This window comes from Geotrypetes seraphini, chromosome 1 (assembly GCF_902459505.1).
Source record: "Geotrypetes seraphini chromosome 1, aGeoSer1.1, whole genome shotgun sequence".
NCBI classification, from domain to species: Eukaryota; Metazoa; Chordata; class Amphibia; order Gymnophiona; family Dermophiidae; genus Geotrypetes; species Geotrypetes seraphini.
This window is the reverse complement of record NC_047084.1, coordinates 153,105,046-153,120,769: the sequence shown is the minus strand read 5'-3', so window position 1 is coordinate 153,120,769 and position 15,724 is coordinate 153,105,046. Positions and strand designations below refer to the sequence as shown.

General features: G+C 45.7%; 1 protein-coding gene across 6 annotated transcripts in view; it reads left to right on the top strand.

The window, feature by feature from the left end:
- Positions 1-14,939, top strand: part of ZNF827 (zinc finger protein 827) — a 290,810-nt gene extending 275,871 nt beyond the window's left edge. For 4 of the 6 annotated variants that reach the window (XM_033940095.1, XM_033940085.1, XM_033940104.1 and 1 more), the window contains exon 14: positions 13,610-14,939. In XM_033940095.1, the coding sequence (XP_033795986.1) occupies positions 13,610-14,420 (811 nt within the window). In that variant the 3' untranslated portion in view covers positions 14,421-14,939. Of the gene's footprint in view, positions 1-9,080; positions 9,203-13,609 lie in introns of all 6 variants that reach the window. The other 2 variants (XR_004539050.1, XM_033940119.1) reach the window with 2 other exon arrangements.
- The last annotated feature ends 785 nt before the right edge of the window (positions 14,940-15,724 follow it).

The following is a 15,724-nucleotide window of genomic DNA, read 5'->3' as shown; positions in this document are numbered from 1 at the left end:
CAGGCCCAAAATGCACCGGGACATGGCAGGCAGTCAGCGGCCAAGGGAACCCCCCTAGGGGCCACCCCTCGGCACCAAGAGTCACAAATGGCCCCACCCCACTCCCCCAGTCCACAGAATGAACCCATAAGAGCCTAGGGGAGTCAGGGGCAGCCAGGACCTGGTATGGCAGGACCAGACAACTCAGGACGCAGCCTCTCTTCGACGCTCCGCCAAAAAGGCCTGCAGTTCCTCCTTGTTCTCGCACAGACGAGTCCCATCAGATGTATGAATCCGGACCCTGGCTGGAAAGAGGACAGCAAATTTCATACCACGGTTCCGGAGCTCCGTGCAGTAGGGAGCCAAGGCCTTCCGTCTTCCCGCCACTTCAGCCGAGTAGTCATTGAAGAGCAGGAGCTTCGCCCCTTCGTAAGCCAAAGTCCCAGATCTGCGGAACATCGCCAGAATACGGTCCTTGACAGCTGCATTCAGGTATCGGGCAATCACCGGTCTAGGGCGCGCCTCATCCCCTCTCGACATCCCAATGCGATGCACCCGCTCAATCACGCAGCCTCCTGCTTCAGGGTGCCAGCCCACCTGTTCAGGCAGCCATTTTTCCATGAGGTCTCTCAGCTCCGTGTCCTTGACCCGCTCAGGGAGGCCAATGAGCCGCAGGTTATTTCGCCGCCCCCTGTTCTCCTGGTCTTCCAGACGGGAGTGGAGCAACTTGCAGGTGGCCTCCAGATCTCGAACCCGCGTCTCAGTCAGCCCCGCCTCATCTTCCCGGGCCGAAACCCGTTGCTCTAGTTGAGTGATCTGGGACCCCTGGCGCTCGACACAGTCCTTCATTTCGTCCACCGCCGCTTGGAAACGAGCGAATTTGTCATCAATAAGGGCCGACAAATGCCGAGTCAGCTCCCTAATTGTCTCCTCCTGCAGCGCGACGGTGGTTTTTGGAGACGCGCTGGCGGCCGCCATATTTGAGGGGAGCGTGGTCTGTCGCAATTTTACGGGCCGCGGAGTCTTCGAGGGCATGGCCCAGGACCCGACGCTATCCCCGAGGCAAGTTCGCGCCACCCCCGTGCGCTGCGAGATGTCAGCTTTTCCCGGAGATCAAAATAGAGACCCGGCCACGAGGTGAGCACTTTTAAAAAGGCTGGAAGGGCTGGAAGGGAACGGAGCTCGGGCTGGAAGCCTCCGCTCAGCTAAGCCTCATCACGTGACCCCCTTGTTTTGTTTTCTAATTAGATGGCATATTGGTACTTTAGGGCCTAATGTAATATTTACAGTGTTAACTTTTCACACAAAAGGTTATTGATTTATGAGTTGTGAGAGCAAATGCTGTTGTGGTATAATCCAATCCATGGTTTTATATACCGATTCATCCCTCCAATAGGGCTCAACTCGGTTAACAAAACATGGGCCTAGATTCACTAAACTCACCGTTGTTGGGTGATCCGTGGCCAAGTCTTGCCGGGCGATCGATTCACTAAAGAGTCTTCATACAACTTATTTGATTGGATGCATGCCCCACAGATTGCTGCAGAGCAAACACAATGCACACATAGACCATCCTGGTTGGCTGTAGATGCAATCCGCGCATGCGCTTGCTCTTCACAAAAGCAAGGTCAAAACAAAGGTTTTTACTTGTGGTTTTATCTGGCTGTTGTATTTTTTTGTGTTTTCTTAATACTGGCTGTGTGTGCCCTTTGCAATTGCTAATAAAGATAATAATAAACAAAAACAAAGGGAGAGAGGTGGCATAGGGACAGGTTGACATTATTCAGCTCCCAAAGGGAATCATTTATGGAACAGAACACGCTTTAAACTCTTGGGTTTAAACCGTGGGCTCGCAGAGAGGCAGGGCAGTAGATTGCAGGGCGGCAGAGAGCAGGGGGATTTCAGGGCGGCAGAGAACAGGAGAGTCGGCAGGGACAGTAAGTGACTGGTCCTCAGCAGTCGCTTCATTTTGGATCGGTCTTCCCAATCGGTGTTCCTTCTTCTAGAACATAACATAAGCAGTGCCTCCGCTGGGTCAGACCTGAGGTCCATCGTGTCCAGCAGTCCGCTCACGCGGCGGCCCAACAGGTCCAGGACCTGTGCAGTAATCCTCTTTCTATACCCCTCTATCCCCTTTTCCAGCAGGAAATTGTCCAATCCTTTCTTGAACCCCAGTACTGTACTCTGCCCTATTACGTCCTCTGGAAGCGCATTCCAGGTGTCCACCACACGCTGGGTAAAGAAGAACTTCCTAGCATTCGTTCTGAATCTGTCCCCTTTCAACTTTTCCGAATGCCCTCTTGTTCTTTTATTCTTAGAAAGTTTGAAGAATCTGTCCCTCTTTACTCTATGCCCTTCATGATCTTGTAAGTCTCTATCATATCCCCTCTAAATCTCCTTTTCTCTAGGGAAAAGAGACCCAGTTTCTCTCAGCGTATGAAAGGTTTTCCATATTATTATCTTTTATCAGACGTGTCGCTCTCCTCTGAACCCTCTCAAGTATTGCCACATCCTTCTTAAGGTACGGCGACCAATATTGGACGCAGTACTCCAGATGCGGACGCACCATCGCCCGATACAATGGAAGGATAACTTCTTTCGTTCTGGTTGTAATACCCTTCTTGATTATACCTAGCATTCTATTCGCTCTCTTAGCGGCCGCTGTGCACTGTGCCGTCGGCTTCATTGTCATGTCCACCATTACCCCCAAGTCCCTTTCTTGGGTACTCTCATTCAATAACATCCCTCCCATCGTATAGTTGTATCTCGGGTTTCTGTTTCCCACATGTAATACTTTACATTTCTCAACGTTGAACTTCATCTGCCATCTCGCCACCCATTCCCCTAGTTTGTTCAAGTCCCTTTGCAATTCTTCACAGTCCTCTTTAGTCTGAACTCCACTAAATAGTTTGGTGTCGTCCGCAAATTTTATTATCTCATACTTCGTCTCTGTTTCTAGATCATTTATGAATATATTAAATAGCAGTGGCCTGAGCACCGAGCCCTGCAGAACATCACTCGTGACCCTCCTCCAGTCCGAGTAGTGGCCTTTCACCCCTACCCTCTGTTTCCTACCCGCCAACCAGTTTCTGATTCATCTATGTACGTCTCCTTCCACCCCATGGTTCTTCAGTTTCCGGAGTAGACGTTCATGAGGCACCTTGTCAAAGGCTTTTTGGAAATCTAGGTATATGATGTCTATGGGGTCCCCTCTGTCCATCTGTTTGTTAATTCCTTTAAAAAGTGCAATAAGTTAGTTAGGCACAATCTCCCCTTGCAAAATCCATGTTGGCTGGTTATCAGAAGTTCGTTTCTTTCAAAATGTTCATCGATGCTTTCTTTTATCAGTGCTTCCGCTGTTTTCCCCGCTACCTTCCTACTTATGTATGCCATTTCCTCTCAGTTGCATAATAATAATAATAATAAATAACTTTATTTTTGTATACTGCATTACCATGGAAGTTCTATGTGGTTAACAGATGAAGAGACTGTACATTACAGCGAAGTTACACATTTTTTTTTTTTTTTTTGGCATAGCTACATTTACATTTTCGGCGACGCTACATTTGCGGTGAAGTTATTTTTCTGGTCAGTTACTATTGCAGAGAAGTTACATTTGTTGTAAGTTGCATATATATAGCGGAGATCATACAGTAGTGTTACATACAGCGGTGATATATACTGCATAGGCGGATCGGGCAGAAGGTTAGTGAATCGGGTCGGGGAACACTCGCAAACTGGTCGGGACACGATCGGTGAGCTTAGTGAATCTAGCCCACGGTATAGTAAGCTTCCAAGTGTGTTTTTGTACTTGGTTTGCTCATAGTGTTTTGCAGTGTTAGCTTTACTGAGGTGACATCAAAACTTCAATATAATTTTAGTTTATCATAGCACTGTACAAGATTTTTAGAATATTTTTGAGGACCTGATAGGTATTCTATTGGTTGTCTTTATAGCAGACTTGTGTCTGATCAAATTTAACTTATGGGGCATTGCCTCTTGAGGGATCTTTAATTACAGTTGAATTGTTGGTATGTGGTTTAGTGCTAGTAACATGAAATAATAGAGTTTAAAATTTGTAAACTTATCACTTGCAATGCAGAAATCCATTTTTAGGTGCACATGAAGGCATTACTTGTCAATATAAGTACCCAGCAGCCCTTCCTCAGGCCTCAGACCCTTCACCATCATGCTAAAATTATACTTGAATGCACTGTGAGAAAAATCTAACTCACTGGGGTGGTTCATTTCACAGATTCCTTACTTCCCTTCCAGCCTCCCCTGCCAAACCAGCTGCTTCCAGGAAAAAATGTAAAAAGTAGCACAAAGATACGGAGCTGCTTTCTAGGCCACGCTGCTAATGGCCCTGCCAGTCCCTTCCTATCTAACATAGACTTCCTATTTCTCAGGGGGCAGAGCCAACCAATGGCACAGCCTAGACCAGTGTTTCTTGCAGGTTTTCAGGTCTCGCTGCGTCTTTTTCAAGTAGAAACCAATGTTTCAGCCACCATGATGTGGCTTTCTTCAGGGTATGCTCTGAAGTCTGCAGGGTGACTTTTTGGAAATAGTGGGTTCTGATTGGGAACAGGGCAGTCCACCAATTCAAATTTTGGCGGGGAAGTCAGTTGGTCACAAATTTGAGTTTTGTTGTGAAAATCTATAAAATGGAAAAAGTCTGGTAGGTTTAAAGATGTTCTCCCCGTGGAGCAGGGTTAGATGTTCTCTCAGGCTTTCCGCAGCCGGCATTGTGCTTGTTGCAGGTTTCCGGGTCTCGCTGCATCTTTGCCTGGTAGAAACCTACGTTTCAGCCAATGTTTGTCGACTTGGTCCTGGAGTACCCCCTTGCCAGTCAGGTTTTCAGGATAAACACAATGAATACGCATAAACTGGATTTGCATATATTGCATCATATGCAAATTTCTTTCATGCATATTCATTGTGGATATCCTGAAAACCTGACAGGCAAGGGGGGGTACTCCAGGACCGAGTTGAGAAACACTGGCCTAGACAGCAGAAACATGTAACATTCTTTAGGTAGAGGGATGACAGCCATATGAGAGACTGTGGGCGGGGAATAGAGAAAGGAGAGTTTGTTCTTGAGAAGTAAAGATCACTACCAGAGATTCTACACATTATTCCGCCTATAATTGTTGCTTACATAATTTTACATACTGTAGCACAGGGATCTCAAAGTCCCAGTGACAGGTCAAAAGCACGCGCCGACAAAGGCGCGTCGAGACAACTGAGCGCAAGGCAGAAGCCCGCGCCGAAGAAAAACAGTGTTTTAAGGGGCTCTGACGGGGGGTGTGGGGGGGAACCCCCCCACTTTACTTAATACAGATTGCGCCGCGCCCCCCCCCCCCCCCACTTTACTGAATACAGATCGCGCCAGCGTTGTGGGGAGTTTGGGGGGTTTTAACCCCCCACATTATACTGAAAACTTCACTTTTTCCCTAAAAAAACAGGGAAAAACTGAAGTTTCCCATATAATGAGGGGGGTTACAACCCCCCCCCACAACGCCGGCGCAATCTGTATTCAGTAAAGTGGGGGGGTTCTCCCTGCTGTAGCACATCATAAATCCTGGCTATCGATTCATTGTTTTATGCATTACATAAAGTAGGTGCATGTATTTCCAGAATACTACAAACACTATTTTGTCTACTATCATGTATTATTTTGTTTTAATTTCTTTATTGAAAAGTTTTTCTGAGCCAACATAGAGATACAAGTACATCATAAAAACAGTTGTAACATGACTCTTTGAAACAAGGCTACCAGCTCTACAATGGAAAGTACCAGAATCTCTCCATGCTCATGTATTATTTTGGTGCATAATTCCCTGGTGTGTAAGCGGAGAGCTTATATCATCACTAGCTTTATAGCCCGTTACATTAACGGGTGCTAGAATATATGTGTGTGTGTCTGTCTTTATTTCTTTCTCTCTCTGTCTCAGATGTTTTCTGTATTTCTGTCTTTCTTTCTTTCTTTTAGCTGTCCACCACCACCACCAATTGCGTGCTCCCCCTGTCCATTCTCCCTTCCTTTTACCTCCCCTGTGTCCACCACCGCCCCTTCACTGCTCCCCTTATCCAGCAGCAGCCTTTTTCCCTTTGTTTTACCTCCCCCCTGTCCATCAGCATCTCTTCCTGCTCCCCCTGTCCAGCAGTAGGCCTCCTTTCCTTTTTTTCCACCCCTGTCCATCAGCATCTCTTCCTGTTCCCCCTGTCCAGCAGTAGGCCTCCCTTTCTTTTTTACCACCCCTGTCCATCAGCACCTCTTCCTGCTCCCCCTGTCCAGCAGTAGGCCTCCCTTTCTTTTTTACCACCCCTGTCCATCAGCACCTCTTCCTGCTCCCCCTATCCAACAGTAGGCCTCCTTTCCTTTTTTCCACCCCTGTCCATCAGCACCTCTTCCTGCTCCCCCTGCCGCATGCTGGCCCAGCACTGGTTGCAAGTCTTGTCTGTGCTCTACAGTAGGCGGGTCTTTCAGCCATTAGCAGGCCTGATGCAAGGAGGCTTGAACAGATTAACTCTTACCTGATCGCTTTCCAGTGTGCTGAATTAAAACGTGCTACTGGAAGTCAAACTGGATGCAGGCATAGAAATGGTGATGTGGCAACGTCAAGCTTTAAAAGGCACAAATACTCCAGCTATACTGAGGGGGGGGATCAGTTTCTTCTTAGCTCTTCCCTTTCAGTAATGCGCTTCCCTTTTTGAATTCAAAGTCGACGCCGAGGCTCCTCTCTCGATCCCCGCCTGGTGCGGTTCGAGAGAGTAGCCGCCGCGGCGGCATAGATGCGCTGTGTTGAACAACATCTTCATGGGAGCCAGCCCCGGACACAGGAAGTCTCTTCTGGGCCGCGACGGAGGGGGCAGGGGGTGCTAGCGGCCGCCACTCCGCACCACTTGTCGCCTCAAGCCGCGGCGGCCTCCTCCCGGCAGCCGCCGCTTCGTACTGCCTTTAGAAATTTTGGCCGGTAGGGGCGTATTGTGAGGTGGAGAGAAGGGAAGGGCACTTGTCTTGCCACATCCCGACAGAAAAGGGATCAGGGAACACGCGAGGCAAGTGCGCATGCGCGGCTAACATTTTATTATTTAAGATTAGTAACAGAGGTTATTAGGTGAAGGCAGCTGGTGCAGCTACACCAGCTGACCCAGTAAAGGGGTTTCTACTGTGTTCAAAAGTGCCCCCACTGTCCCTTCACTGTAAAAAAAAAAAAAATAAAAGACTTGTAGCTCTGCTCAACTCCCTGTGATTCGTTTCCAGCTGGCAGAAGACTGATACTATGAATTGCCACTTCTAACAGAACCCAAGTCTCTTGAACCTGGGTTCTGCCTCTCAACTAAGGTGGAGAGAACGAGAGGGCACTCTCTAAAGTTAAAAGGGGATAGATTCCGTACAAAAGTAAGGAAGAAGTTCTTCACCCAGAGAGTGGTAGAAATCTGGAATGCTGTTATAGGGGAAAACACTCTCCAGGGATTCAAGACAAAGTTAGACAAGTTCCTGCTGAACCAGAAAGTACGCAGGTAAAGCTAGGCTTGGTTAGGGCACTGGTCTTTGACCTAAGGGCCGCCGCGTGAGTGGACTGCTGGGCACGATGGACCACTGGTCTGACCCAGCAGCGGCAATTCTTATGTTCTTATGAGTCAAATGATCAGGAATTTGAACTACATGGACAAGTGGGAGATGGGAGAGAAGAAGAGAGTGTCAGATGAGCTGAGGGCAGGTAGGAGTTGCGAGAAAAAGAGGCAGACTTACACCACCACCCCTTGAGCTCTGCTCAGCTGGTAAGTCCCTCCTTTCTGTGCCCTTCTCTTCGGCTGCCAACTCTAGACTCAGTCCCTTCTGCTTGCTGCGCCGTATGCTTGGAACAAGCTGCCCGAATCCCTACGGCAGACCCAGTCTCTGGCAGTGTTCAAGGCCCAGTTAAAAGCCCACCTCCTTGAGAGTGCTCTTGACTCCTAACTCCTCTCACCTTGGGTTCTGCATACCCAACTCTATATGTCATGTCTGTCTGTCCAAGTTAGATTGTAAGCTCTTCCAAGCAGGGACCGTCTATAAATGTGTACGCCTTTCAGTGCTATATAAGTGATAAGTAGTAGTAGTAGTAGCAGCAGATTGCAGTTCTCTATGGAGGCGTAAGCATCGTCTATGAATGCTTTTTTTTTCCCTTCAATTCTTTTTAATTCAATTTCCTAAAACAATTCTATATATATCTACTGAAGTATGCAATGTTTAGTTATCTTGCCACTTTATTCTTTGGTATTTGATATATATTTAATATCTAAATTTAATATAAAATGGAGGAGTAGCCTAATGGTTAGTGTAGCAGGCCTTGATCCTGGCGAGCTGGGTTCAGTTTCCACGGCAACTCCTTGTGATATTGGGCAAGTCACTTAACCCTCCATTGCCCCCAGGTACAAAGCTTAGATTGTGTGCCCATTAGGAACAGGTACCTGCGAGTTTTAGTCACGGTCCTTGCCCCATTCCTGTAAGCTCTGCCTTAACCACACAAGCCTCAAACACTTGTAATTTTAAAGTGTTTGAGGCTCGTGCAGATGAGGACAGAGCTTGCAGGAATGGGGCAGGGGCAGGAAAAGAAGTCGCCGGGACAGGAAAATGAGTTCCCGCGGGGACGTGGAAAACTTTATCCCTGTGTCATTCTCTACTCAGCCCTGCTCTGGCCCCAGCCACTTTAGCCTCCCCATACAGCTGAGCCACCAACTGCCTATGACCAGAGGTGTAATTTGGGGTGAAAATGGGAGGAGATGCCACCTTCTTCCTCACCTTTCACAGGTGCTAATGTTGAATTGGTCCCTTTCCTCCATGGCCAATATGGCTTTCCTTACCTTTTGTCTCCTCAAAGTAAGCAGGCAAAATACACCAATGAATAAGACTTGGGTCTTTGTGGATGAAGGCTCATGGTGGTCTAGCCCCAGGACTGATTCTATGTGAGCTTGACCTGTCAAAGAAACATAAGGAGGCTGTCAAACAAAAATTTAGACATACAAATGCTTTTGCACAGTGTATACAGAAACACACTTGCACACGGTAAAAATACTTTTTTGAGTGTAAAAGTGATTTTTCTCTCTAATTTCAGGACTAGCCAGGGGCAGGGACTTTAAGTTCCCTTCCCAGCCCCTGCCATGCTCTGTCAGAGGGTCTGCCCTTCGTAGGATGAGCAAGGGTCAGAGGGCCTCAGGCACCCTCAAAGCTACGGAGGTAAATAACTTTCAAATTCAATGTGTTTATACCTCCTTCCAGTGGGTGGTGCTGTGTAATGACTCTATACATCAATGCAAAAGCATTTCAGCTTCACCGTCTTCTTGAATGGGTTTGTCACTTGTATCCTGAGAATGGGATAACTTTGTGCTCTAGTAGAGATTTAGTCTTGGCAGGGCTGCTGAGAGGAACCAGTTCCAGAAGGTTTTAGTCCCCGTCTCTACTTGTAGTACTGCGTTTTCGCTAGGAAAAATTATTCCGGCACTCAGCTTCAAGTCTCCCTTAATCACTACTACTACTGTGTATTATTTCTATTGTGCTACCAGACGCATGCAGCACTGTATATTAAATGCACAAGAGATGGTCCCTGCTCGAAAGAGCTTACAATCTAATTATGAAAGATACACTGGATAAAAATAATACATCTAGAATCCAACTCAATCAACATCCTAATTCATTCCCTTGTAATTTCACGTCTCGACTACTGCAACGCCCTGTACAAAGGCATAACCCAAAAGGAAATAAGACACTTGCAAATTGTACAAAATACTTGAATTAAAATTATAGCCAATGCATGGTAGAACACAGAATTGTCTACAAAATCCTATTACTAATATTTAAAACTCATGCTGCCAATCTCCCCGATTTCAAGTTTCAAATTTTATTAAAGTTTTGATTTGAACACTATTTCAAATTATTCAATGCGTTTAACAATAGTAATTTTGGGGGGGACAAATGACGACCATTTAAACAATAAAAACATACAATCTTATCTATAGTTATTTGAAGATACATAAGGAATACAAGGATAAATTACATTTGTTTAAAATAAAATAAACCAAAAAGAAAAAACATTTAGGGAAGAACAACATCAGGAGGGATATTAAAAGGTTTTACAGAAACTTGGTCTAAAAGTAACTGGGGGTTTGTTTGTTTTTTATAAAAGACTTGATCTAAAATGATAATAGAAAATCTGATCTAGGTTTCATATACATCTTTATAAAGATAGCTTTTTAGTTTGCTTTTAAATTTTTCTAAGGAAGTTTCAACGCGCAAAAAAATTGGAAGTTTGTTCCAAAGCTGGGGTCCCAAGATAGAAAAAGTTGTGGTTCTTCTGGTGCCAATTACTTTCAATGATGGAATGGACAGCAAATACTGATCAGCTGATTTAAGAGATCTAGCTGGGGAATAAGGTATTAAATATCGATATAAAAATATGAGAGTATTAGTTTTCTGAATTTTAAATGTTAATAGCGCAATTTTATATGTTGTTCTGTGTGAAATCGGTAGCCAGTGTGCTTCTTGCAAGAGGTGTGACATGATCATATTTTTTGGAGTTAGTAATAATTTTTATTGCTGTGTTTTGTATTATTTGTAACCTTCGTATTTCTTTCTGTGTTATGCCTTGGTACAGTGTATTGCAGTAGTCCAGCCTAGAAATTATCAAAGAGTGAATTAACACATTAAGGGCTTTAGGTTCTAGAACTTTGGCTAAAGATCTAATGAGACGTAGTTTTTTTGTAAATCTTTATTCATTTTTATACGTACAATAAGTGTGATAATACATAAACACATTTGCACATTGAGAATATCACTTAATATTCAGCAATAATACTAATCATAAAATCTTATCTCCCTCCCTTCCCACCCCTTCATAACAAGTAATTAAATTACTTTATATAAGATGTTATACTTAAAATCCCCCCCTCCCTGAAAAATGAACTTTAAGAATTAAGGGAAAAGTAGAATGGTAGAAAATTAAAGCAGGTTAATTCATAGGGTAACGCTCTAAATTGATTTAATGAACTCACATCTGTAAAGATCTCAGATATATAGCTGCATAATACAAGTGATTTAACCATAATTTCTGTGTGTGTATGGAAGCTCTCTTGCTTTGATGGGAACCAAAGTCCAATCTATAAGGAGTCAACACACCTCCAAACTTATAGGTACTGGGGAGAGCCTTATCCAAAACCACAAATAAGAACATAAGAATTGCCGCTGCTGGGTCAGACCAGTGGTCCATGTGCACTGCAGTCCGACTTTGGACTATTGCAATGCGCTGTACTTGGGGGGGGGTTACCAAAATATGCAGCTCGTGCCTTTGCATCAGCCGTGTTTCCCCGAAAATAAGATCTAACCCTAAAATAAGCCCTAGCATGAATTTCGGGGTAGGTCTTAATATAAGCCCTACCCCAAAAATCAGCCCTAGTTACGAAGCAGTGTGACTCGGCCCCCTCCAACCTGCTCTTGTCCCGGATGTTGTCTCCGCCGCCAACAGGGAGTAGGAAAAGCAATTACAGCAGTTGCACGGAAGTTTCTCTGCGGCTGCTGAAAGTCCCTCCAACCTGCGCGTGTCCCGGTTGTCTCCACCGCCGACGGGGAGCGGGACGAGCAATTTTATCAACTGCAGCAGTATGATTAAGAAATTTCTTGCTTTAACAACCCTGTACAAGTGCTGTGTGATAGTTTGTTGTTTGTGTTTTAACTATGAATGCTGTTCTGTAACTCGCACAGAACTAAAGTATGGTGCGAGTAATACATTTTTAGATAAATAAATTCTTAAATAATACAAGATTACCAGAGAGTGAGTGCATCTGTAGCTAAGTAGACACTGCCTGAGTGATCGCACAAATTCTGTTCGTATACATGATGGAGCAGAAGCCCCTGAAGAAGCCATAATGTGAAACGTGTGCCACATTGGGTACTAATAGTTATCTAAGGAGGATGTTCTTCACTTTTAAGATAAGAAAGAAAGTTCTATATGTGGGTTTTAGTTGCAAAGAAAATGACATAACATTTTGAAAAATACTATTACACTTCCCCCTCCGTATTCACGGGGGTTAGGAGCAGAACCGGCCTGCGAATATGGAAAAACCGCAAATAATATTTGGGCCGGTTCTGCCCTTGTCTCCCGCTCCCCCCGGCTTTTTTTAGCCCTGTAAGCCCCCCCTTAAGCCTTACCTGGTGGTCTAGCGGCATTTCAGGCAGTAGCAATCTTCCCACACTCCTGCCCCTTGCAGATCGCTCATAGGAAATGGCTGCCTTGAGCTCCCGTAGACTCTCGAGTCATTTCCTGTGAGCGATCTGCACGGGGCAGGAGTGTGGGAAGATCGCTCCTGCCTGAAAACCCACTAGACCACCAGGTAAGGCTTAAGGGGGGGGCTTACAGGGCTAAAAATAGCCTGAAAAATGAAAAGTTTTCTAGTCAAAAATCACGAATAACCGAATCCGTAGATACGGAATTCGCGAATATGGAGGGGGAAGTGTACAGTAAAAGGAGAAATTTGAGTTAACCAGGAGAATTTTGACTTATGAGAACTACCCCTGCTTTTACTAAACTGTGATAGCGGTTATTAGCACAGGGAGACGCGCTGAATGTTCCGCACTGCTCCTGACGTCCCTGAGTTTCTAGGAGCAGCACGGAACATTCAGCGCAGCTCCCTGCGTTAACCACTAACGCAGTTTAGTAAAAAGGGGGGGGGGGATAATATAGAGGAAATTTTCTTCCTGCTAAAGCTCCAAGGCCTTTTTTTTTCTCTTATAGAGTTACTCACGCTCTGTTTATTTTCTGTTGTTTATGAGTGGACTGTGTATGTGGTTTTGCAATCTAGAAACAGTAACATTTTTGGGAAAAGAGAGGAGCATTTCTAAAATGGCCGTTGCCTTCTCCCTCAGTCATTTTATGCTTAATTCTAAATACTCATTGGTCCTTTGAAAAACAGAAAATTTAGAGACCTTTTCCCTCATTAAGGAAGCAAGCCCTCTTTATTGTACATTCTCAGTTGATCATGTTGGTTGCCCTCTTTTCCAGAAAGACACAAAAGGAAAGATGTGTGTTCCTGGCAGTGGCGTGCAGTGAGGGCTTTCAGGGATTCAGTGAATCCCCAGCATTACAGCCCTGCTTTTAATGTATTTACTCTTTGCTTGATGCAGTTTGATTGGCTGAGCAGGCAGCCTGCTCAACCAGTCAAACTGCATCAAGCAAAGAGTAAACAAAAAAAGCCCAAAGCAGGGGTCTTGGGCTGGGGATTCTCCAAACCCCCCTGAAGGCCCTGACAGTACTGAGCTGAATTTGATTGGCTGAGCAGCATCTGCCTATTGCCTGCTCAACCAATCAAATTCAGAGCAGTGTCCTCAGGGGGTGGGCTGAATCCCCTGAAGTCCCTGACCGTGCACCACTGGTTCCTGGTTTGAACACTGAGGAAGTAGTTATTAAGATGTAAAAACTAGGCTTATACCTCACCTTAGTTCTCAGTGAGAGTCACTCACCTGTGGAGTACTGCAGGCTAATGACTCCCACAGGAGAGTGAGGGGCATACGATCAACATTACATAAATATAGTTTTTATTTCTACAAAAGTGTAGCCCTCGCCACCAACCTGTTTTCTTTTTCGTTCTTCGGCAGGTGCCCTTTCTGCGTTTACTCCACAAACCGTCCTGCAGCAATGGAGTGCCACCTGAAGACCCACTACAAGCCAGAGTATAAATGTCGCATCTGCCAGGCGGTGAAAACAAACCAACTGGAGCTAGAAGTGCACATCCGGGAGCATCGCCTTGGCAACCATTACAAATGCGACCAGTGCGGCTACCTCTCAAAGACGGCCAACAAGCTCATCGAGCACGTGCGTGTTCACACCGGGGAGCGCCCTTTTCACTGTGATCAGTGCAGCTACAGCTGTAAACGCAAGGACAATCTAAACCTGCACAAGAAGCTCAAACACGCCCCCCGGCAGACCTTCAGTTGCGACACGTGCCTCTTCAAGACCACCCATCCCTTTGTCTTCAGCCGCCATTTGAAGAAGCACCAAAGTGTGGGCGATACCCTGGAAGAAGACAGCAAGGGCTCGGGCGCCTCCTCGAGGGAAACCAGTGCTCTCCTGACCGTTGGCAGCTCCAGGAGCCTCTTGTCGCCGCTGTCGGTCATGTCGGCATCACAGGCCCTGCAGACGGTGGCCATGTCGGCTGCGCAGAATTGTGGCTCGGAGCTAAACTTTGCGTTTAAGGCCTTGGCCATGAATGGCAGTTCTTTGCGCTTTGATAAATACCAGAACTCGGATTTTGCCCATCTCATTCCTTTGACGATGCTCTTCCCCCAGAACCACTTTGATTTCACATTCCATCCACCTCGACCTCAGAGTGCCCCCGTGGGGGCCTCATCTCCGAAGCACTCCTTTCTCGCCTACCTTGGACTTACAGAGAGGGCAGAGACCGTTTAAAAGGCCCTGACGTGCACCAAAATCCCAGCAGGCACTAGTGGCTGCAAATTATAGATTGGAGAGATCCAAATAAGGAAAAGAATCCTTTAAACTGTGTGTCTATACTAAAGTTACTGACTTCATATGCATAGTCCCTGCATTTTTATAAAGCTGCTTAATAAAACCTCCAGAGAGGTAACACACTGCGTACTGCTACAGACAAAAGGCCAGACTGTGCACTTTTCTAAGACAGTAGTTGCTTGTGTGTTAGCCTTTTGAAAAACCAGTTTGCTGGGTGTTTTGTTTTTTGGTTTGTTTGTTTTTAACTTTCTGTATGTAAGAAGCTGACTCCAGTATGCCCTGCGATTTCTGTTCTCCCGTCTGCATCCCCCACCCCCAGAATCGCCAGGGCTCTGTCCCTGTTCTTAATATACCTCATTTCCCATGCAGTAGTACAAAACCTCCAGAAAAGAGAAATGCTTTAGTGCAGGGATCTCAAAGTCCCTCCTTGAGAGCCACAATCCAGTCGGGTTTTCAGGATTTCCCCAATGAATATGCATTGAAAGCAGTGCATGCACATAGATCTCATGCATATTCATTGGGGAAATCCTGAAAACCCAACTGGATTGCGGCCCTCAAGGAGGGACTTTGAGATCCCTGTTTTAGTGATTGCCTGCAGAGCCTACTTAGGTTTTCCTTTTGCTCCCCTGGCCTATGCCTACTGCCTATCGAACCGAAGTCGGCATTGCCTCAGTGGTTAAGAGCATATAGAAATCTTTTGCATTCTCGTGCGTCTTCTCTCCTCCCTCCCATAGAGTTACGGCAAGTGGGCCTGGTAGTTTTCCCTTTGAAAATCAGAACTTGGGTTGACATTCTTGCCTTCCCGCACTACCTGAAGCCATCCAGGCATCCTTGTAGCCTGCACCTCTAGAAAATGGTAGTTTGCATGGTGACCCTTTGGGGGGGGGGCAGTGAGGGGGGGGATCAGAACAACTGTCGTTGCTAGGCTTTTATTTTAAAATCCACTAAAAGGGATTTTAAAAAACGAAAGGGATTGGATCCATTCTGGGTATAGGTGCTCAGACTAAAACCGTGGCAGTTTTGCACAGTGCGTTGTATTGCACTATTTTGTGTTGCTCATTTACAAACAAAGCTGGAAAACACAATTTTTGTTGGGACTTCCTATAATTTCCGACTGTATGTGGGAATTAAAAAAAAAAAATTGTTGCAAATGTTTTTGAAATGTACAGATATGAGAGGAGAAAAAAAAATTTGCTGTTTAATTTCTGTTATTCTGCTCAAGGCTGCCTTGAAAAGGGTGCCAG